Genomic DNA, 23157 nt, shown 5'->3' on the forward strand with positions numbered 1-23157 from the left:
GTGCAGGCTGGAGGGGAGGATCTGCGTGTTTGGGGGAGTCATGAGTGGGCAGGAGAGTTCACAGGTGACAGCCTGGAGGAAGAGATGGAGGGGAGCCCTGAGCCCTCGGCAGGGCTGGCAGAGGCCTCCACCTGTAACCTGGGACCTCCGAACCTGAAACGCAGCCCCCAACTGGGTCTTGTGTCCTCACTTAGAAGCCCAGCCTTCACCTGAAAACCTACTCCCCCACCTAGAAGCCGGCACCCCCGCCTGGAACCGGGGCCTCCCCAACCTGTAACCCAGGTTCTCACCTGGAAACCCAGCCCCCTACCTTGAACCCAGCACCCCACCTGGAACCTGGGCCCCTCCACTTGTAACCCAGGGACCCCCCCAACTAGGACCTGGGTCTCTCCCGTCTGCAACCCAGGCCCTCACCTAGAACCTGGGCTCCTGCACCTGGAACCGGTGGCACTCACCTGTAACCCCGGCCTTCACCTGAATCCCCAGTCCCCTACCTGTAACCCAAGACCCCACTGGAACCTGGGTCTCCCCAACCTGTAACTGAGGCCCTCACCTGTAACGTAAGCCCACACTTGTAACCCAGGGGCTCTCTGTGATGACTTTGGGCCCCTACCCATAAGCCAGTTCCCTCCACGGGACCTGTAGTTTTGTGAGGAGGAGAGAATGCAGAGAAAGCATTTTCCCAGGAATACCAGAAAGGGTCACCAGCATCACGTGCTCCTGTGACCACAGCGTTACCATTTCCACAGTTCACCCACCCAGAGGTCACTCCGCCTCTTTATATCCAGAGTGTCATCAAGTTTACAAATTCGAGGCCAGGCTCGGTGGCTCACGCCTGTAATCCCAGATCTTTGGGAGGCCCAGGCAGGCAGATCACTTGATGTCAGGAGTTTGAGACCACATTGGGCAACACGGTGAAACCCCACCTTTACTAAAAACACAAAAATCAGCTGGGGATGGTGGCGCGTGCCTGTAATCCCAGCTCCTCGGGAGGCTGAGGCAGGAGAATTGCCTGGACCCGGGAGGTGGAGGTTGCGGTGAGCCGAGATTGTGCCATTGCACTCCAGCCTGGCAACAGAGTGAGACTCTGTCACCCAAAAAGAAAAAATATGTATTTATGAATTCAGTGGGGATTTGTAAAATAGCCCATCTCATTCCCAGCGTGTCTTATCTTTGAAGACAGGGCTATTGTGTTTTTGTTTGTTTGTTTTTTGTTTGGAGACGGAGTTTCGCTCTTGTTACCCAGGCTGGAGTGGAATGGTGCGATCTTGGCTCACCGCAACCTCTGCCTCCCGGGTTCAGGCAATTCTCCTGCCTCAGCCTCCCGAGTAGCTGGGATTACAGGCACGCGCCACCAAGCCCAGCTAATTTTTGTATTTTTAGTAGAGACGGGGTTTCACCTTGTTGACCGGGATGGTCTTGATCTCTTGACCTCGTGATCCACCCGCCTCGGCCTCCCAAAGCACTGGGATTACAGGCGTGAGTCACCGCGCCCGGCCCACAGGGCTATTGTTAATCCTCCGTCCAGAGAAACAGGAAGTGAAAGGCCGGGACCTCCCAGCTGAAGACTTCCCCGGGACAAAAAGCCGGGCCAGGTAAAGGGGCCCTGTGGAGGGCTCTCAGAGCAGCCCCCGGGAGCCTCAGGCCTCACGGTGCCAGGAAGGACTGTATAATCTAGTTCCATGCTGGCCCAGCCTGGCCTGGGTTGGACGCCTGCTCCGATGCCCAAAGCCCCATCACCCTGAGCAGCTGGAGCCGGGGCATCCTGAATGAGACCCCTGGCGCTCCAGGGCGCTCCGGGTGGGAGTCTCAGTGCCACTAGGGACCTGGAGTGGAGACCTGGGCAGGGGGCTTGCTCTCCGCCAGCTTCAGTGGGCTCACCTGTGAGGGAGGGAGGATGTTAGAATAGTTCTTTTAGAATAAATTTTTATTTTTATTTTTGAAACAAGGCTGGCTCTGTTGTCCAGGCATACAGTGGCATGATCATGGCTCACTGCAACCTCCAGCTCCCAGGATCCGGTGATCGGTGCAAAGCAGCTGGGACTGCAGGCACACGCCATCACAACTAGCTACTTTTCTTTTCTTTTTTGAGAGATGGAGTCTTGCTCTGTTGTCCAGGTTGAAGGGCAATGATGTAATCTCAGCCCACTGCAAGCTCTGTCCCGCCAGGTTCAAGCGATTCTCCTGCCTCAGCCTCCTGAGTAGCTGGGATTACAGGCGCCCGCCACCACGCCTGGCTAATTTTTGTCTTTTTTGTAGAGACAGGGTTTCACCATGTTGGCCCGGCTGGTCTCGAACTCCTGACCTCAAGCGATCTGCCTGCCTTAGCAAAAAAAATTTTTTTGACAGAGTTTTGCTTTTGTTGCCCAGGCTGGACTGGAGTGCAGTGGTGCGGTCTTGGCTCATCGCAACCTCCCCCTCCCGGGTTCAAGCGATTCTCGTGCCTCCCGAGTAGCTGGGACTACAGGCGCGCGCCACCACGCCCAGCTAATTTTGGTATTTTTAGTAAAGACGGGGTTTCACCATGTTGACCAGGATGATCTTGATCTCTTGACCTTGTGATCCACCCGCCTCGGCCTCTCAAAGAGCTGGGATTATAGGCGTGAGCCACCGCGCCCGGCCCTGTTATTATTTTTTTAAATAGAGCTGGGGTTTCACCATATTGGCCAGGCTGGTCTTGAACTCCTGACCTCAAGTGATCCACCCGCCTCGGCTTCCCAAAGTGCTGGGATTACAGGCGTGAGCCACCGCGCCCGGCCGGTTTCAGCATTTTCAACCTCAGGAAGCCGTATTTTGGCAACTCCTGCTTTTCACCAAAAGCCGCTGCTGGGCCGTTCCCCGCGCTGTCCCGAGGCGTCCCCCGGGAGGTCCTCTAGGGCAGAGGCCGCCCCGCGCGTTTCTCTCTCCTCTGGGCCAAGAGAGGCTTAAAGCAATGATTTTTGCCCGGAACTGACCACGCTGGGTTACTTTTTGACCCTTGACCTCGTCCGAAAGGGGAATCCGGGGAGGGGCTCTGGCAGGCGTGACCCCCATTCCTCCTTGGTCCGGGAGCCCGGGTCCCCACCCACCGGGCTGAGTTCACCCCGCAGCCGTTGAGCGAGGCCGTTTGCGTCCATGACCTACGACCCCCGTCCCCCGTCCCCAAACCCTCGGAGGTCAGAGCCGCGGCGTCGCCTCCCCATGCCTGCTTCCCGCCCCCTGCCTATGACGGGCGCCTCCAAGAGCCAATGAGCGGGCAGTATCCACCCCTCGGGTGGGGCCAAACGCAGACCAATCCCCGCTCAGGCGCCCGGCCGGGTCCAAACGCTCCAATCCTCAGCTGCGGAGGGGCGGGCAGAGGGAACCAAGATTGCAGGTTCAGCCAATGGGTGGGCACGTCGGCGGCGCGAGGGGCGTGTCCCGCGGCCAGGCGTGCGGCGTCTGCGGCGGCGCAGGGAGGGGGAGGGAGGTAAACAAGATGGCGGCGGCGTGTCGGGCGCGGAAGGGGGAGGTGGTCCGGGGCGCTCGCGAGTGAAGCGCGGGGTGGCGGAGGGAGTGCAGGCGCTGGCACTTGCTGCCGCGGCCTTGGATGCGCTGGGCCCCCCTCGCCGCTCCGCCTCCTCCACACGCGCGGCGGCCGCGGCGAGGGGGACGCGCCGCCCGGGGCCCGGCACCCTCGGGAACCCCCCGGCCCGGTGCCTGCGGCCTGCGCCGCCTCGGCCGCCCGGAGCCCCGTGGAGCTCCCGCCGCCGCGCCGCCCGGCGGACCGGACGCTGAGAGCACTCAAGGCGGGGCGCGCGCTCGGGCCGACGTTTGCGGGGAGGGGGTGCCTGCCGGGCTCCGGAGACCACCGTGGGGGTCGCGGGCGGGCTCGGGGGGCGTCCAGTGCGAGCCCTCGCGGGCGCCGGGCAGTGGCCGGCCGTGAGCTGAGCTGTTGGCTGCCGCGAGAGGCCGCCGGACGCCCCAGCCCCCCCGAGCCCTCGTCCGGGCCGGCGGCAGTCGGCGGTCTCCGGGAGGTCCCCTCGGGCGTCCGCGGCGAAGCGTTTGCGCTTGGGACGAGCGGCGAGACCGGGGCGTCGCCGGAGACGCCCCCATCGAAGTTGCGCTCCCCAGGTGTGGGGGTCCCGGGGGGCAGCGGCGTCGCGGACCCTGCCCGTGGGATGGGCGGCCCGGAGAAGACCGCGCTCGGCCGTGTTCCTGCTTGTCCGCGGGCCTGAGGTCCCCGGAGGATGACCTAGCGCTGAGAAGCCCGGCCGGCCTCCCCAGGGCCCCCGCGGACGGAGCTGACCGCGACCGGGCCGTTGCCCCCCACCCCCGTGCCGAGGCCCGGGTCCCCCTTGGAACTCGCGTCTGAGCCGCCGTCCCGGACCCCCGGCGCCCGCCGGTGCCGCAGACCCTGCGCCGGGCTCGGACTCGCAGCCCGGACCGACGTGTAGGACAATCGTTTCTGTTGGAAGAAGGGCTTTTCCCTTCGCTCTGGGGTTTTCGTTGCCTTTTTTTTTTTTTTTTTTTTTTCTTTTTACTTTTAAAAATTTTGGAGAAGGGAAGTCGGGACACCCGGAAGGACCGCTCCCCCGCGGACTCAGGGTTGGCGGCGGGACTCCAGGACCCTGGGTCCAGCATGGAGGTGGCGGACCCGCCGCAGCTGGGCATGTTCCCGGAGGGTGAGCTGATGTCGGTGGGCATGGACACGTTCATCCACCGCATCGACTCCACCGAGGTCATCTACCAGCCGCGCCGCAAGCGGGCCAAGCTCATCGGCAAGTACCTGATGGGGGACCTGCTCGGGGAAGGCTCCTACGGCAAGGTGAAGGAGGTGCTGGACTCGGAGACGCTGTGTCGCAGGGCCGTCAAGATCCTCAAGAAGAAGAAGTTGCGGAGGATCCCCAACGGGGAGGCCAACGTCAAGAAGTGAGTGCGGCTCCCTGGGGCGGGGGCGGGGGGCCCGGCCAGCCCCTGTGCGGACCGTTCCGTCTTCCTTCCTTCTCTTCTCCCCCCCCACCCTTCCTTCCTGTTGACACCCTGAGCGGGCCCCGGCCAGCGCCTGTGTCCTCCGAGCCAGGGAGAGCCGGTGGGAAGTGTGCGTTGGGGACTCTCACGCAGGCGGGGACAGTTGTCGCAGCGGGGCGGGCGTTTGCTTGGGCTTCTGGACGCCAGTGAAAATGCCCTGGAAGCAAAACCCTCCTGGGAAGGGAGCGGCCCCCACCCGGCCCGCTAAGTCTGGCCCCTTGGCTCCCCCAGCTGTCGGTGGGGCAGAGGTGCCTAGCGGAACCAGCCTGTGTTTATTTGGGCCCCGGGAGTTTGTGTGGGTTTTCTGCGCAGTGTGTGGCCGTGACCAGGGACAGGCGAAATGTGATTTGTTTATCCTGTCGGAGGGGAACCACGGGCTTGCCAAAAATAATTGTTTGCACCGGCTTATCAGTCAGCGGGAGGGAAACGTAGCCTTTCCTCGTTTGCCTGGGATGTGGAGCTGGAAGCATCCCTGGCTCCCTGCGCTGACAGCCCTGCCCGAGGGGGACGGTGCCTCCCTCCCGACTAGTGTCCCGACGACCTTACTTTTCAGACTGACTTCAGGCGCTGGGCATCCCGGACGTCTCTGCATCTGCGCAGAGAAGCTCCTCCTGAGGGCAGCGCAGCCTGGCCAGAGCCTCTCCCAGCTGGTGGGGGGCGGGTGTCCCTTCCTTATCGGGACCAGACACAGCTGCGCCTGCCTCTGCCTGGCAGGCCCTGCCCAGGCCCTGCTCCTCTCCCCGCCCTCTGTAACTTTCAAAACTTTGCCTCCTGTTTCTGAGAAAGCACCTCATCTACTGGGCTAGGCCGAGAGGGACTGGCAGGGACACCCTGCTCGGGGCAATGTGACCTTGAAAGGAGGTCTGGGGAGGGGCTCCTGCCCTGTCTGCTCTCACCTCCCTCCTGTTCAGGGGCTGGGGGGGCTCACACACTTCTTTTTTTTTTTCTTTGAGATGGAGTCTTGATCTTGTCGCCCAGGCTGGAGTGCAATGGCGTGATCTTGGCTCACTGCAACCTCCGCCTCCTGGGTTCAGGCAATTCTCCTGCCTCAGCCTCCGGAGTAGCTGGAATGACAGACGTAAACTACCATGCCCGTCTAATTTTGCATTTTTAATAGAGATGGGGTTTCCCCGTGTTGGCCGGGCTGGTTTTGAACTTAGGACCTCAGGTGATCTGCCTGCCTCAGCCCCCAAAGTGTTGGGTTTATAGGTGTGAGCCACCCTATATGTCCGGCTTAACCAGCATGCCGGCTGTGAGGTGCGTGCTCCTGGGCTGGAGCAGCCAGGGTTAAATGGGAGGGGCTGTGTTTCCAGGAGGCCTCTGATGTTTCAGTGCCAGTGTGGACACTGTAGAGGGCGTGGCTGGTGCCTTAGGTCAGTGGAGCGGTTCCTGTGCCTGGTCTCCATGAGATGGGTTGGTCAGGGCAGAGCCCTGTGCTGGGGTAGTGTTGGGCCTCTGAAGGGGCCAGTGACAGCCTGTCTCCCAGCAGTCAGAAACCCATGCTTAGGGGCTGGGCGTGGTGGCTCACACCTGTAATCCCAGCACTTTGGGAGGCTGAGGCTGGCGGATCACCTGAGGTCAGGAGTTCAAGACCAGCCTGGCCAACATGGTGAAACCCCGTTTCTACTAAAAATACAAAACTTATCCTGGTATGGTGGTGCCTGCTACTCAGGAGGCCGAGGCAAAAGAATCACTGGAACTTGGGAGGTGGAGGTTGCAGTGACCTGAGGGTGTACGGTTGCACTTCAGCCTGGGAGACAGAGCCAGACTCTGTCTAAAAAAAAAAAAATCTGGTTTGAGTTCTGACAAATGTATACGCAAGGTCAGTGGGAGACAGACGCTGGGTTGGGAGGAAACCTGACTTGAGCGTGTGTGCCCCCTGGTTTCAGCCGCTGGTGGAGGAGTTCCCGAGAGCTCAGGTGAGCACCTGAATTGCAGGGCAGAGCCAGAGGGTTACAGGAAATCAGTCTCACCCAGTGCATGGGAGAACAGGATGGGACACTGAGGCAGGGAGGCAGAGGGGTGGGCAGGACCTGGACAGGACTGCGGGTGGAAACCACCCACAACTCATGACCTCGCTGGCCGTGGAGGGAGTGATGCACCCCCACTGGTGTTCCGCATCCACTTTCATCCTGGCCCTGTGTGTGCAACGATTTTGCCCTTTCGGGTCCCCCTGGGATGAGGGGTGGCCCTGTCCCATCCTGCTCACGGTCTGCAGGATCCGTCTGCCATCAGGAGCTGCGCGGCCTGCAGCTGTGATTTAGGACCCACTGCACTTCCTCCAGCTCCCTGGGAGCTGCTGTGTCCTGACTGGAGCCCGCCACGTGCAAACTCTCTCAAGGAGAAGGGGTGTCCACTGCCCAGCCCTGAGGCTCGAGGCCTTGGCCAGCCTCGCTGCCAGCGCTGCAGGGAAAAAGCCTCCTTTGTATGTGGGAAGCTTAATAAACTCCGCTCAGATTGTGTCTCACAGCGAGTGTCTGGAACCTTCCAGACAAGCTTCAGGCGTCCGGTCCTCCAGTTGGTGTGGAAAGCGTGGGCGACCGCCAAGGGGGGGTGGGTTGGGGCAGATGGAGCCGGCATGCGTCTCTTCCCTTCCCTTCCTTTCCTTCTCAGGAAGGTGGCCCTGGAGTCCATGCCTTGCCCTGCTCTCACCAGTAAAAAGCATAATCTTGTTAGAACTAGGAAAGTTACAGAAAGCAGCAAGAATTTAAAAAGAGGTCCGGGCGCGGTGGCTCACTGGGCGCCTGTAATTCCAGCTCTTTGGGAGGCAGAGGAGGGCAGGAGTTCCGAGACCAGCCCGACCAACACGGTGAAACCCCGTCTCTACTAAAAATACAAAAATTAGCCAGGCTTGGTGGTGGATCCTTGTAGTCCCAGCTACTCGGGAGGCTGAGGCAGGAGAATTGCCTGAACCCAGGAGGCGGAGGTTGCGGTGAGCCGAGATCGCACCATTGCACTCCAGCCTGGGCAACAAGAGCGAAACTCCGTCTCAAAAAAAAGAGAAAATTACTCAATGTTAATACTGTGGCATCATGCTGTATTTCCTTTGAGTTTTTGGTTTTTTTCCTAACCTATCCAGGCAGTTTTTAATGAAATGTAAAACTTTTTTTTGGGAACAGAGTCTCACTCTGTCACCCAGGCTGGACTGCAGTGGGGAGATCTCTGCTCACCGCAACCTCTGTCTCCCGGGTTCCAGCAATTCTGTCTCAGCCTCCCGAGTAGCTGGGATTACATGCGCACGCCACGATGCTCAGCTGGTATTTGTATTTTTGTAGAGAGGGTTTCACTCTGTTGGCCTGGCTGGTTTCCAATTCCTGACCTCAAGTTATCTGCCCGTCCTCAGCTTCCCAAAGGGCTGGGATTACAGGCCTGAGCCACCGAACCCGGCCTGTAAAATGTATAAAAAGATGGGCTGAGTCCCTCTGCCCTTCCCTTTGTTTTCCCTTCCACGTGTTGTAAAACACTGTGCTTTCCTGTCGTTTCTTTCTACCTGTTGGAAATGTGAAAATCGGGGCGTGCTGGCTGCCACAGGAAACGGAACCACATGGGGTCTGTGGCTCTCCCATCCCCACGGCCCCCGTGGTGTCCAGCAGGAGGCGGGAGGTATGCTTGGGTGGGGCGGTGATTGGCAGATGCTTGGACCCGTGCCAAACAGGACTTTTGCGAGTCAAGAGTCAGTCCTGGGCGTCGTAGACCTTTACATCCCAGGTTCCGTTTCTGGGGTTCTAGCATCTGCCCAGGCTCCCGCGGCAGCCATGTGAGGCCTGGGTGTCCTCTAGGGCTCTGTTTGTCCCTGTCCCTGTCCCTGGGCAGAGGGAGGGACAGTTCTGAGAGTTGATGGAATCTTGGGGGCTGGGCAGCCGCAGAACAGCAGGGGTGATGGGTCCAGTGGGGGTTCTGGGCTGGGCACACGGTGGGCTCCTGGTGCCCTGCCAGCTGGGGCGGGCATGCAATGTTTCCTGGCTCAGGATCTGGGGTGCTGCCATAGCTGTGAGGAGTCACAGTGAGGCGGCTTGGTGTCCTGTATGTCCCACATCCACTACCGTGTTTCTCAAATTGGACTAGGTTTTCTTTTCTTTCTTTCTTTTTTTTTGACATGATGTTTTCCTCTTTTTGCCCAGGCTAGAGTGCAGTGGCACAGTCTTGGCTCACCGCAACCTCTGTCTCCCAGGTTAAGGTTCAAATGATTCTCCTGCCTCAGCCTCCCAAGTACCTGGGATTCCAGGCAGGCCCCACCGTGCACAGCTAATTTTTATATTTTATTTTATTTTATTTTTTAGTAGAGATGGGGTTTCAGCATGTTGGCCAGGAGGGTCTTGAAATGCTGACCTCAGGTGATCCGCCTGCCTTGGCCTCCCAAAGTGCTGGGATTACAGGTGTGAGCCACTGCGCCCGGCTGTGGTGACAGTCTCACTGTACCAGCCAGGCTGGAGAGCACTGGGCTCAGGTGATCCTCCTGCCCTAAGTGCTGGGACTACAGGCGTTCACTGCCACCCAGGCTCCTCTTTTGTAGAGATGGGGTTTCACCCTGTTGACCAGGCTGGTCTCAAACTCCTAGACTCAAGCTACCACCTGCTAGCCACTGCAACCTGCCAATAGTTTTATTGGCATGGAATTCACATATCATAAAGCTCACCTTGGCCTGGCGTGGTGGCTCACGCCTGTAATCCCAGCACTTTGGTAGACTAAAGTGGATGGATCACCCGAGGTCGGGAGTTTGAGACCGGTCTGGTAAATATGGTAAAACCCCGTCTCTACTTAAAATACAAAAATTAGCTGGGCTTGGTGGTGGGCGTCTGTAATCCCAGCTACTCGGGAGGCTGAGGCAGGAGAATCGCTTGAACCTGGGAGGTGGAGGCTGCGGTGAGCTGAGATCGCGCCACTGCACCCAGCCTGGCCACAGAGCGAGACTCCGTCTCAGCAGAAAATGTCACCTTTTCGTCATTATGATTTTTTTTGTTTGTTTGAGACAGTGTTTTGCTGTCCCCAGGCTGGAGTGCAATGGCGCAATCTTGGTTCACTGCACCCTCTGCCTCCCTGGTTCAAGGGGTTGTCCTGTCTCAGCCTCCTGAGTAGCTGGGATTACAGGCCCCCACCACCACGCCCCGCCAACATGCCCGGCTAGTTTTTCTATTTTTAGTAGAGATGGGGTTTCACCGTGTTGGCCAGGCTTTGTGATCTGCTGGCATTACAGGCGTGAGCTACTGCACCTGGCCAAGTTGACGGTTTTAAAGGGTGCGATTCAGTGGCATGTAGTGTGCAACTGTCACCTCTGTCAGCTTTCAGAACATTCCCATTACCTCAGTGGGGAACCCCTTCTCCGTGAGCCGTCACTCCCCATTCCCTCCCCAGTCCTGACACCCAGGATGGGTCTGACCTGGACGTTTCACGGAAATGGAGTCACACACCGTGTGGCATTTTGTGTCCGGCATGTCTCACGGAGGGTGCCGTCCTCAAGGTGCATCCGCGCTGTGGCCTGGGTCCGAGCCCTGCTGCTGTGCACGTCTCTGTCACGTTCCAGCGCGTGGAGGGCCGCGCCGTGTTGGACCGCTCATCTGCGGGTGGACACTCGGGCTGCCCCCACCTCTGCCTGTGAATCGTGGGTGCTTTGGTGCCCGTGCACCCAGTTGGCATCCGCATCGAATGCCTCCTGAGGGCCTTGTTTAAGCCACGTCCACAGGGACTAGGGCATGTGGTCTGGAGGTGGGAGTTCCTGGGAATCCATGTGCCTCCCAGTCCTGCTCTGAGCCTCAGGAGGCTGAGCCGTCTCTTCCCCGTATGATCTGTTTCTAGGCTGATGGGGGCTCCTACCCCCATCCCTCTGTGAGCTTGAGTGGCGTTTATGACTCTGCTTCCTGTTTCCTGTCTGGCTAATCAAGTCAGCAAAACAGTCCACACTGCCTGGGCAAGGCCAGCGGGTTCCTCATGTGGTACCTGGGAGCAACTGGCAATGCCCTAACAGCCGGGCTTCCCTCTCGCCGAGCTCTTAGGGTTCCCTGTGGCTCTTGTTCATGTTCTGTTCTTTATCTGGCTGGAGACAGCAGAGGAAGCCTGGCGATCTAGAGAGGCTGATGTGCCCCAGCATCCCAGAGGTGACTGCCAGCAGGCAGAGGGTGCTCCACCCCTGCTTCTCCCCTGGCGTAAATCAGGGGACTCGTGTGCCTGCGCAGAATGTCTTGGTCCCTTTTAGTTAAACAGACAACCCAGTGTCCCGTGTCTGTGCCCACCTGCTGAGGAACGCCGGGCTGCTCCTTGTTTCGGTTGCTGTGCAGTGTCCCTGTGGAGGGGAGGCAGGGGCAGGGCAGTGGAAGGGGCTGGCACCCTCAGTGCGGGCAGGTTCCTCCTGTTCCTGTTTCCCCACCTGTAGAATGAGGGCTCGTGGGGGAGACGTGGTGTCAGCAGGTGGTGGCCGGCACAGGTTTCCAGGACTGAGTCCCCACCCTCGTCAGTGCAGGGAGGTTTCCAGGACCGAGTCTCCAATCCTCATGTGCATTTAGGGCCATGCAGCCCCTAAGTAAGACTCTGAGGCCTGACTGCCCCTCCTCGGGGTTAGGACTGCACTGGAGCCTGGGTGGGTGTGGGGTGGTCCCTGCCTGGGCAACAGGAGGTGGACGAGAGCGGTGCTGGCCCCGAGGGTCCCGTGGCTCCCCTGGCCACACTGAGGAGGCTGGAAGAGGGTGTCCTGGGCCACCGTCGCTGCCTGTAGCCGGCTTCTGCCAAGGGAGGGGCACCTTTGCCTCATGGCTGAGCATCAGGCTCTCGGGGCCTGGTGTCCGAGCATCCGGCCTCTGCTGGCCAGTGGCAGCCTCCGTCGGCTCTGGTGTCCCTTAGGCAGTGGCCCCCTAACATGAAGCGGCTCATCCCGACACTGGGGAGGGCCCTGGACTGGCCTGGTCGGGGCTCAGGCTGGTCCCGATCTGAAAACAGCACCCTCCCCACCCACCACCACTCGGTCTCCTCTGAACAGAAGGCAAGTCTTGGCTCGCAGGATTGGGCTGTGGCCCTCATCAGCGGGGGGGGGCGGTTAGGGCCACACAGATTCCAGGGGACAAGGGGAACTGGGGCTCAACCGGGCCTCTTGGGCCCACCCCGAGCTCTCCTGAGCAGCCTGGCAGGCAGGAGGGCACTGGGCCCCGGAGCCTTTGCTGAGCCCAGCCTGGCCGTCAGCGTCCCCCTCAGTGCCCTGGGTGCCTGCCAGCCTGTGGACACAGGCCCTGGCCAACTCTATAAATAGCCTTGCCGGACCTTGCTGGGAATTGGTGCCACCGCCACATAGCCCGGGGAGAACGGAAATGCAGGGCTTCCCAGCGAGAAGACCAGGCCCGCTGCAACCAGTGGGGAGTGGGGACGCTCCGCAGGGCAGGGTGCTGGGCACAGCCAGGGGCTGGAGGCAGGCACTCAGTGGTGCCTCTCTGTGCCCCTGTCCTTTCACCCAGCTTCCTTTCCCTCCATCCTGCTCTCCCAGCTGCTGTCCGATCTGGTGGCCCCTTGTCCCGGCCCAGCCCCAGTGCAGCCTGCAGCCCTGACAGAGCCCTGGTCTTGGCCGTCTGAGATTGCACTGAGGGCAGGGAGCAGTGTCAGAGCCTTGGGATTCTTAATGCACTGGGAGTCGTGAGCTGAGGCTTCCAGCAACAGGCGGCCCTGGGCAGGGGCGGGGCAGGATGAGTGGTGGGACACCTCTGCCACCCCGTTTCATGGAGCCCTGGGCAGGGGCGGGGCAGGATGAGTGGTGGGATACCTCTGCCACCCCGTTTCATGGAGCCCTGGGCAGGGGCGGGGCAGGATGAGTGATGGGACACCTCTGCCACCCCGTTTCATGGAGCCCTGGGCAGGGGCCAGGCAGGATGAGTGATGGGATACCTCTGCCACCCCGTTTCATGGAGCCCTGGGCAGGGGCCAGGCAGGATGAGTGGTGGGACACCCCTGTCACCCCGTTTCATGGAGCCCTGGGCAGGGGCCAGGCAGGATGAGTGATGGGATACCTCTGCCACCCTGTTTCATGGAGCCCTAGGCAGGGGCGGGGCAGGCTGCATGATGGGACACCCCTGTCACCCCCAGGTATATTTTTGGAGATGGAGTCTCACTCTGTTGCCCAGGCTGGAGTGCAGTGGTGGGATCTCGGCTCACTGCACCTTCCACCTCCAGAGTTCAAGTGATTCTTGTGCCTTGGCCTCCTCAGTAGCCAGGACGGCAAGTGTGCACCGCCATGCCCGCCTAACTTCTATAGTTTTAGTAGAGAGGAGGTTTCACCATATTGGGTAGGCTGGTCTCGAACTCCCGACCCCAGGTGATCCTGCCACCTCAGTCTCCCAAAGTGCTGGGATTACAGGCGCGAGCCGTGTCCGCCCCCCCCCCCCCTCTATTTTCCATGCTCCGTGCTTGCGCTTCCTGTTAAGGATGTATAGACTGGAGATACAGTTTCATACTGTACAACTCAGTCGCAGTGTGCAGTTCATTGGCATTTCGTACATTCACACGGTTCTGCAGCCACCACTTAATTCCAAAACATTCCGTCACCCTAAAAACAAGCCCCGTTCCTGTAGTGTCAGTCTCCGTCCCCTCCACCAGCCGCAGCCACTCTGAATCCACTTCCTGGATTGGGATCCTGTCGACTGGGCGAGGTGGCTGGGCACTTTGGGAGGCTGAGGCGGGCGGATCACGAGGCCAAGAGATCAAGACTATTGTGGCCAACGTGCTGAAACCCCGTTTCTACTAAAAACACAAAACTTAGCCGGGCGTGGTGGCGCATGCCTGCAGTCCCAGCTACTGGGGAGGCTGAGGCAGAAGAATTGCTTGAACCCAGGAGGCAGAAGTTGCAGTGAGCCAAGATCGCGACACTGCACTCCAGCCTGGCAATAGAGCGAGACTCCATCTCAAAACAAACCAAACAAAATCAGTCAGGTTCAAGCGATTCTGCTGCCTCAGCCTGCCAAGTAGCTGGGACTGTAGGCATGCGCCACACCCAGCTAATCGTTGTATTTACGGTAGAGACAGGGTTTCACCATGTTGTCCAGGATGGTCTCGATCTCTTGACCCCAGGTGACCTGCTGCCCTCGGCCTCCCAAAGTGCTGAGATTACAGGCCTGAGTCACCATGAGCTGCCTAACTTTTGTGTTTTTAGTAGAGACAGCGTTTGCCACATTACAGGCTGGTCTCGAAGTCCTGACCTCAAACGATCCCCCCGCCTTAGCCTCCTGAAGTGCTGGGATGACAGGCGGGAGCCATCGTGCCTGGCAGGGTCACTCTGGAGAAATGAGATGTCCGCAACAGGGCAGCAGCTGCAGAGGAGGCAGTGCCTTCTGGCCTGCTGGGCCCTGGGCACCGGACACCAACCCTTGTGACAGGCGGGTGGTCATGGCAGACCCCGCAATGGCTTCAGCGGCTGGCTTCTCCTTCTCCGGGTGCCCCTTCCTGTGGGCCATCTTTTCAGCTCACCTGCAGCCCACTCTCCAAGGCCTGGGACCCTCAGAGGAGTGGGGAGCCCTTGGAAGCATGGGACCATACTGGGCAACAGAGGCGTCACCAGGGCCCCAAGGCCCTGTTTCCTCCCATCGTCTGGGCTCCATCTGTGCTACTGTGGCAGTAGTCTTGTGTCTAGAAAGCACAACTGTGACTGCGTAACAGCTGAATTAAGAGTGTTCTCACCCAGTCCTCCAGAGCCCTCACCAGCCAGGGCGCCGCCTTCCCTTCCCCTGCCGCCCCGAGCCTGGAAGTGTGGCCCCTGCAGGGCCGTGCCCCAGCAGTCTGAACCCATAGCTTCTCTCCAGGGAAGGGAGCCAGATGTGCCACCTCCGTGGGGAGATGGGGAGGCCGACCCCGGGGATTTGGGTCATGTCACTGACATCGGGGGATCAGCTGACACCTTTTTCCTCTCTGTCCCAGGGAAATTCAGTTGCTGAGGAGGTTACGGCACAAAAACGTCATCCAGCTGGTGGATGTGTTATACAACGAAGAGAAGCAGAAAATATATCCTTCCCAGCGCTGAGCTGCGGGGCCTCCGTGGGAGGGGCTGGGGGGCCCTGGGTCGGGCTGCCCTAAGGTCTGTACCCCGTCTCATCTCCCTGAAGGATACTGGCACACGAGGGCAGTGGCTTTCCCTGGTTCCCCAGAGGTCAGCCATTGTGGCAACAGCTAACCGCTTGCTGAAAGGGGCCCCAAGCCCCAGCCCTGTGTCATGGGGGGTGTCAGGACCCGTTTTTCTCACATCTCCTCCCTGGCTAATGAGGGTGCGGCCGGGGCCTGAGACACAGGCTAGTGTTGTGGGCCATTTTCCTCATGGCCAGGCATGTCCTCGTGTCATCTGTAGATGCCCCCAGTGGGTCCTGTGGGCACAGCCTCCCTACGGGGACTGTCCTTCCCGGGGCCCTGTGCCCAGAGCAAGAGCTAGAAGTGGTCCTGAGGCTGGGGCTGTGTTCCCTGAGCTGCAAGGCCAAGAGCCTGGGCCTGTCTTACGTGGCCCCGAGCCTGCTCGTGGCGGAGTCTGGGAGGCCTTGCCCCTGCTTGTGGGCAGGGTGGGGAAAGGGAGCCCCGCAGGAACGCTGCCGGAGAGCCCTGTCCTTCACACCTTCTCCGGCTTCCTCCTGGGACTCCAGGGCCCTGGGCCTTTGTAGAGGTGTGGCCCCGGGGAGTGGCAGGGTGGGAGTGGCAGGGTGGGTGCGCGGGTCCCTTCAGAGCCCTGTGGGCGGGGCCGCTCCTGAGCTGTGTCCTTAGCACCCCCGCACGTATATGGTGATGGAGTATTGTGTTTGCGGCATGCAGGAGATGCTGGACAGCGTGCCCGAGAGGCGCTTCCCGCTGTGCCAGGCCCACGGGTGCGTGCGGGCGGGGCCGCTCCTTTCCCGGTACCCACGGGGCCTGTCCTGACCTTCATTGACCCGAGGGCCTCAGTTTGTTTGTTTGTTTGTTTGTGTGTTTGTTTTTCTCCAGACAGAGTCTCCCTCTGTCGCCCAGGCTGGAGTGCAATGGCGCGATCTCGGCTCACTGCAACCTCCGCCTCCCGAGTTCAAGCAATTCTCCTGCCTCAGCCTCCTGAGTAGCTGGAATTTTTGTATTTTCAGTAGAGATGGGTTTCATCATCTTGGCCAGGCTGGTCTTGAACTGCTGACCTTGTGATCCATCTGCCTTGGCCTCCCAAAGTGCTGGGATTACAGGCATGAGCCACCATGCCTGGCGGCCCGAGATTTTTGAAAACAGTTTTCATGAAAACAAACAAACAAAAACCAGTTTTAGGGACCCCCCGTTTGTGGCATCCACAGGCAACGCTGCTGCCGGCCTCCTGCCTCCTGTTGCCCGAGGCCAGCGGCCTGCCCCCAGTCAGTCCCCGGCATCCCCTTGCCCTGACCGGCCCTCCTGGGTAGAGGTCTGGTGGCCAGAGTCAGGGCCCCTTGCTGCTGAAGGGCCTTAGGGGAGGGGCCTACTGTTCCAAGACAGCTGTAGCCAGCTTGTGGCCCACGGGGAAGTGAGACCTCTGGACACCCGGGGCCCTGCCTGATGTGGCTCAGCCTGACAAGGGTGGTCACTGCCAGTGCGGGCGAGGCTCCCTGCTGGACCCAACCTTTCCGCTGTCCGGTGTGCCTGGACCCTGTGACTCCCCAGCTGTGCCTGTGGTGTTTGGGAGGCTCCCAGGTGGCTGCAGAGGAGAGCCTGTGATGGGCGGGGTGGCCTCGGCCCTGAGACAGGTGTGTGCTGTGCTGCCCGCAGGTACTTCTGCCAGCTGATCGACGGCCTGGAGTACCTGCACAGCCAGGGCATCGTGCACAAAGACATCAAGCCGGGGAACCTACTGCTGACCACCGGCGGCACCCTCAAGATCTCCGACCTGGGCGTAGCTGAGGTAGGCACGCGCTGGGGGGCCCTGGGGCGCCCCGTCCCGGCACTCTCTGAGGGCTGCGCGGCATCTCCACAGGCACTGCACCCGTTTGCGGCAGATGACACCTGCCGGACAAGCCAGGGCTCCCCAGCGTTCCAGCCCCCCGAGATTGCCAACGGCCTGGACACCTTCTCAGGCTTCAAGGTGGACATCTGGTCAGCTGGGGTCACCCTGTAAGTGCCCCGGCTGTCCCAGCACTCACCATACACACAGCTTGGAGGGGCCTCTGTGTCTTGGGTAGGCACAGGGCATGGCCATCAGCCCAGTCCCTTGCTGGCCACAGCCGCTGGGGGGTGCTTACCTGAGGTGTGACTCCCAGAGCACATGGTATTTCACCGTGGGAGGTGCGGCCTGGCATGTCGGGTGTCTTCACAGTGGCACAGCCCACCCTCACTCCCAGAGCCCCACAGGGAAGCCAGGTGGGTGAGATTGGCTCCAAGCCCCTACCCCAGGTGGGTCCAGAGGACACCCCCCTCCTGCCCCGCGGCCTCTGCTAGTGGGAGGGGGTGACGACAGAGGTGTCCCTGAGCTCGCACGGCCTGCGCTCCAGCGGCCACACGAGGGCTGCAGAGCTGGGACTCCCAGGGCATCGACCACCGTGGCTGACCACGCCCCCTTCCTTCTCCTTGAAATGAAGCTACAACATCACCACGGGCCTGTACCCCTTCGAGGGGGACAACATCTATAAGCTGTTCGAGAACATTGGGAAGGGGAGCTACGCGATCCCAGGCGACTGTGGCCCCCCGCTCTCCGACCTGCTGAAAGGTGGGAGCCTCATCCCTGTGCCCACAGCCCCTCCACAGGGAGGAGGGGGTTTTGTGCAGAAATGCAGGCTGGGGGTGTCAGGTGGGTGGCTGCTGGCCCTAGGGACCCTAGCAGGGCATTGAGAGGACTGACTGGAGAGGGCGGCCTCCCCAAAGGTCCTCCCCGGCCCTCCCCGCCGCCGCCATTACTCAACTCCACCCTTTCTTCTGGGCCTTGTGTTCCCCCTTTGTACTCCCACCCTTGAAGGTAGCGCTGCCCTGCTCTTCCCCCCCCCCGCCCGGGCCTCTGAGCTCCCTGGCCTGCAGGGTCTGCCAGGCTCACGCTGCTGCACATCTGCGAGTGGCAGCAGGTGGCACTGGTCGCCCATCCACCATGCAGTGATGTCCCCTGGAGTGGCCTCTGTCAGGGAGGCCGCCCTTGGGAGCATCCAGGCGTCACCCAGGGCTTGACAGCAGAGGCTGGGCAGGTGGGGAAGGTTGGTGGGGTCTCAGTCCTGTGCCTGGCGCTGCCCGGCTCCTCACCTGCCTCTCCTCAGGGATGCTTGAGTATGAGCCGGCCAAGAGGTTCTCCATACGGCAGATCCGGCAGCACAGGTGAGTGGGGCCAAGGCCACAGGGAAGCCGGCCATGGGGGCAGCTGCTTGAGTGGGGGCCGGAGCAGGGGGCGTGGTGGGGGATGTGGTGGGAGTGCCGGTCTGGGTCTAGGGCAGGATCACGTACAGTGCTCACAATTCTCGGGGCCTGAGGGGGGTCTCTGGGCAGCGCCCCCTTGCTGGCCAGACAGGCTTTGTCTGTGCTGGGGTCTGAGTGAGGTCATGTGTCCATCCCTGCTCCAGGCCTGGCATTGGGCCAGGAAAGGCACGGCTGGCCCGGGCACTTGGAGGGTCTTCCTTTTCCTTCCTCACTGGGATCCAGCCCAGGGCCCCCAGCTCCACCACAGGGAAGACAAGGCAGTGGGTGGGGTCAGCAGGCCCTGCAGTGCCACCTCCCTCACCTCCTGGGCCAGCCCCTGGGCGGGGGGTCCTTGAACCTTCTGCTAAAGCCCTCAGAGTTCCTCAGCTGTCCAACAAGGCCTGAGTGGGAGTGTTTGGACCCCTGAGGCGCTGGTGCTGATTGTGCCTGGGGCATCTTTGGGCAGCTTGGGGCAGCTGGGAGCCTGGTGGGGGCTGGGGCTGCCCTCCGATAGCCTCCTGGGCTGGATGTGCACGTGGCCTCCCTTCTGGCCTTTGCTGACCTGCATCTGGGGGGTGCCCTGGCTTCTGAATGCCACCTGGGAGACAGATCTGAGGCTGAAACGGGGCATGGGGGTCAGGCCTTGGGGTGGAGGAGACGTGTCAGGTTTGGAGTGAGGTCAGAGCTGTAGGGCCCTGGCAGCCTGGCTGCTCCAGGAGGGCATAGCTGAGCTGCTGTGGTCACGGCCACCCCTCGCATTGCCTGGTCCCAGCTCCGAGGAGCGGGGTTGGGCAGCTGGACTGCCCTGTGCCGGCCTGATAGGTGCCACTGCTTCTGGGCATTTGCAGCTGGTTCCGGAAGAAACACCCACCAGCTGAAGCACCGGTGCCCATCCCGCCAAGCCCGGACACCAAGGACCGGTGGCGCAGCATGACTGTGGTGCCCTACCTGGAAGACCTGCACGGTGCCGACGAGGACGAGGACCTCTTCGATATCGAGGACGACATCATCTACACTCAGGACCTCACGGTGCCCGGTGAGTCCCGCTGGAGCAGGGCGCCTGCCTGTCTGTGGTGAGGGCAGCTTCTGCCCTCTGGTGGCCAATCCATGTCCCCAAAGCCTCCAGCCCACCTGCAGGCCGCCTCCGCCCTGGGCTGCTGTGACATGGCTGAAAGTGTGGGGGTGGCAGGGGCACCGGCCAAGGCCTATCTGGCCGGGAGGGTTCCTCAGGCTCCTCCCCTGGTGCTGCCCAGCCAGGCACCGCCCATCGGCCTCGGCCTGAGTTCCAGCAGGAGCAGGCGGGGGAGGCCTGTGGTCGGGGGAGGGTGGGTCAGAGTCAGGGTGCAGGGTGGCCCCTCAGCTGGCACAAGAGAGGGTCCAGTGGCCCTCCCTCCCGCTGGGCCTGACGCTGGCCACCCTTCTTCCCCAGGTGGCGAGGAGGCGCCTGAGGCAGGGCTTAGAGCGGAGTGCGGCTTGCAGAAGAGCGAGGGCTCAGACCTTTCAGGAGAGGATACCTCGAGGCCGGCGCTGCAGTCGTGCCCGAGGAGGAGCTCAGGGCCTTAGCACGGGCGGCTGCACTGGCAGCCGGCCCCTCCCTGCCAGGCTCCCGGCTCAGCTCTGTGCTGTGCAGGGCTGGGCTGGATCATAAAGCGCTTTGCATGTATCTGCAGGTGGATGTTGCTGTGCCTGGGCTGGAGTGTGGGGGGCTTTATCTTTTACTATTGCAGCAGGAAGTGGTGGGCAGGGTCCGGCCTGAGAAGGCGAGTGTGCCAGGAAGGTTAGGATGTGAGGACCCAGTGCACAGGAGCTCACTCACCTCCTTCAGTGAGCCCCGGTGTCTGCCTTCCCACGTAGAGATCCTTACCCTGCAGAGAGCCCATTAGGTCCTACAGCATCCCGGGGCCCCTCAGCAAACCCCTAGGCTCAGCTCAGGAGCTACTCCTGGGAGGGCGAAGTGTGCAGGGGGGCCTGGGAGGGCACAGCGTGTAGGGGCCCCGGCGGCACAGGATTTTGCCTCCTGGGCTCTTGTAGCTCCAGTACCACGGTTGCTGTGTCTGTTGGGATGGGAGGTGCTGCTGGGCACCCTGGTCACCTGATGTCCTGGGAGGTGGGGTCCCCTCATGATGCCCATCCATGGGCCTGGGTGCAATTTGACCTTTCAGAGCACTGGGGCCCTGAGACTGGCAGTCAGGTGATGCCGGGCAGGACCCGGCTGCCAGAACCCCACTGGGACGTGGGCCACATGCTGACCCTGTGGCCGCTCCTGCAGGCCAGGACCCAGCACTAGCTCCCCCCCACCTCCCCGGGGAGACTTAGGCCTGTGGGAGATCTGGGCTGCCCTGGGGCAAGGTGCCAGGGAGGAAGGCAGGGGCTGGGCCACCTTTTTTGTGACCCTGCTGAGCCCACCATGGGTGGTAGGAAGGAGTACCCAGCAGCAGGGGCTGCAGGGACCGCTCAGCATAGCTGAGGCCTCAGTACTCAGTACTGGGTACTCAGGTGGATACCCCTCCCACTGCTGAGATGCTTGGGACAGGCTCAGCCTGAGACTTCAGCGGGAGCCACATTTCCAACCTGCAGGGCTCCTCGCATTGGGGCAGGCCATCCTGCGCACTGAGCCTGGGCTGCTGCCTCGTCAGTCCTTACTATGGACGTCCTGCTGCCAACAACCGGAGCCCAAGCGAGGGGCCTTTGGGCTAGGTCTTGGGCCCCAGTGCAGACGGGTATAGGGTGGAATGAGGGACTGATGGCCCCAGTGCCTGGTGGCGGCTGTGCCCACTGATGCAGGGCTGGGGCGCCTTGTCTACCACGGCATGCCCATGCGAGTGGGCGAAAGCCCAGACTTGGAGGTGCAGCTGGGCCTCCTCACCAAGGTGCCTTTTGAAAGCCATCAACTTCCTGTGCACACAGGGCGAGCGTGCGGCAAGTTCTGCAAGCCGCTGGCCCCTTCTGGGAGCTGGGCTCTGCGCTGGGCTCATGCCTTCCACAGACTGCCCAGGAGGGTCTGGGGCTGGCTTGGCAGCCAGTGTGTTGCTGGAGTCCTTGCCGACCACCATGGCTCCTGGCGGGCATGGCACATGGGCTGCTCCTGCACTTGCCCCACTCCCGTTGTGAGGACAGTGTCCACCTGGCCAGGGTGGCCAGCACCAGGCCCATGGGTTCCACCAGAGTGCTGGTGACGGCTGGGGCCCCGGCAGGCTGAGCTCTGCTCCTCGAGTGGCTGTGCTGGCGTCTCGAATGCCGGCCCGAGCCTGGCCCTCTTGTGTCTCACAGGTGAGCTTGTGGCAGCTCCTGTGCCTCTAGAGCCATGTTCATGGGCCACGGGGGCATAGGAGGGTCCTGCTCCCTCAGCTTGCCTCCTTCTCACGAGGTCCCTGCAGATAGTACCTGGGTGGGGTCTGACCCGAGGCCATGGCAGGTGCAGCAGGGGGGGTGGGGGGGGCCACTCCTGCCTGGGTCATCTGTGGGAAATTTCGTCCCAGGTGTGGGGGGCCCCCCAGAGCTGCTGGGGCAGCATGGGCCAGGACATGCTGGGGACACCTGGGCCTGACCAGGGTTGGGCATGGCCTGTGCTGGGACCAGCCAGGCTCCTGGCTTAGGCCACACTTGCCATCTCCCTCACAGGACAGGTCCCAGAAGAGGAGGCCAGTCAGAACGGACAGAGCCGGGGCCTGCCCAAAGCCGTGTGCATGAACGGCACGGAGACTGCGCAGCTGAGCACCAAATCCAAGGCGGAGGGCAGGGCCCCCAACCCTGCCCGCAAGGCCTGCTCGGCCAGCAGCAGGATCCGCCGGCTGTCAGCCTGCAAGCAGCAGTGAGGGTGGCCGCCTGCAGGTGGGCACGGTGGGGCCCGGGTGGTCCTGTGGGGACACTGTCATAGTGACTGTCACGCTCCAGGCTGCACCTGGGTGCCGTGTGGCCTCTGGGTGGCTTGTGCACATAGCAGTCCCCATTGAGAGTGGCATCTTGGGGCCTGGTCTCTGGCCTGCGTGTTAGTCACGGAGGTATATGTGTGGCTGGGCTCCAAGGGGGTCATGCCATCCTCACAGCCACCTCTGAAGTGGGTGCATTCAGAGGACCCTGTCCTGGGCCGGGTGGCTCCTACCCATGCCCAGGCTGCTCCCAGGAAAGGGTTACACTGGGTTCAGCCTGGAGGCTTTTGATGCATGAGTGGGTGGCAGCTGGTGGGGAGGGGCTGCGGCTTCCATGATCCTGCCAGGCTGCCCAGCCAGATGCTGCCTTCCCTCTCCCTGTGTGCCTGCCCCTCTCCCTGTCGCCTGCTGAGGATGGGGGACGGATGGGGACCTTAGGCTGAAGCCTGTCCCCCCAGGAGTCTGGTAGCCACCATGACTGCACCTGCCTGTCCATCCTGCGAGGGGCCCACGTGAAGCGGAGAACCCGTGCCCAGGCTGACCTCTGCCCTTCCTCCCTGCAGTCCATGTCCAGGGGCCCGCGCCGGGCCCTCCTCCGTCTTCCTGCCGGTCCCGCCCTCCCGGAGAGGCGGCCCTGGTGCCTCTGCTGACCGCGCCCCAGGACTTCAGGAGCCCCCGCAGGGACCGGGCGCAGCGGTGTCAGCCGGCAGGGCCCGCAGCTGGTTGACTCGGTGGCCCCGGGCGGGCGGGAGAGGGAGAGGGAGGCGGGAGGCGGCCCCGATGCACTTTACGCGGAGACTGCGGGCTCCAGCCCGCCCGCCATGCATGCAGCGCCGCCCGGGAGCCGCGGAGGGAGGCCTCGGCTTTGTTGTTTGGTTGGTTCCATTTTTCTTTTTTTTTTTTTTTTAAGAAAAAATAAAAGGTGGATTTGAGCTGTGGCTGTGAGGGGTGTTTGGGGGCTGCTGGGTGGCGGGGCCGTCACGGCGCAATCGGG

The 23157-nt window shown here is 61.6% G+C and overlaps 1 protein-coding gene across 3 annotated transcripts; it reads left to right on the forward strand.

The window, feature by feature from the left end:
* Positions 1–3432: 3432 nt before the first annotated feature.
* On the forward strand, positions 3433–23095 carry STK11 (serine/threonine kinase 11). 3 transcript variants are annotated; one of them, XR_004738094.3, is made up of 10 exons: positions 3433–4890; positions 14872–14955; positions 15711–15800; positions 16690–16822; positions 16895–17031; positions 17496–17623; positions 18159–18216; positions 19143–19330; positions 19724–22125; positions 22727–23095. XR_004738094.3 is itself a non-coding variant. In XM_078361342.1 (10 exons), the coding sequence occupies exons 1-9, from the start codon at positions 4601–4603 to the stop codon at positions 22107–22109; spliced, it is 1302 nt and encodes a 433-aa protein (XP_078217468.1). In that variant the 5' UTR covers positions 3433–4600; the 3' UTR covers positions 22110–22125; positions 22622–23095. The 3 variants fall into 3 exon arrangements, 2 of the variants coding, with proteins under 2 accessions (XP_078217468.1, XP_035141154.3); XM_078361342.1 differs by having other exon boundaries at positions 21916–22125; positions 22622–23095; XM_035285263.3 differs by having other exon boundaries at positions 21916–22125.
* The last annotated feature ends 62 nt before the right edge of the window (positions 23096–23157 follow it).

The sequence above is a fragment of the Callithrix jacchus genome, chromosome 22 (assembly GCF_049354715.1).
Source record: "Callithrix jacchus isolate 240 chromosome 22, calJac240_pri, whole genome shotgun sequence".
In the NCBI taxonomy this organism is placed as follows: Eukaryota; Metazoa; Chordata; class Mammalia; order Primates; family Cebidae; genus Callithrix; species Callithrix jacchus.

Excerpts from the sequence above, each read along its gene's own strand:
- STK11 (XM_078361342.1), top strand. The coding sequence starts at position 4,601 with ATGGAGGTGGCGGACCCGCCGCAGCTGGGCATGTTCCCGGAGGGTGAG. Across the intron at positions 4,891-14,871 it reads GGGGAGGCCAACGTCAAGAA|GGAAATTCAGTTGCTGAGGA; the intron begins GTGAGTGCGGCT and ends TCTCTGTCCCAG. Across the intron at positions 14,956-15,710 it reads AACGAAGAGAAGCAGAAAAT|GTATATGGTGATGGAGTATT; the intron begins ATATCCTTCCCA and ends GCACCCCCGCAC.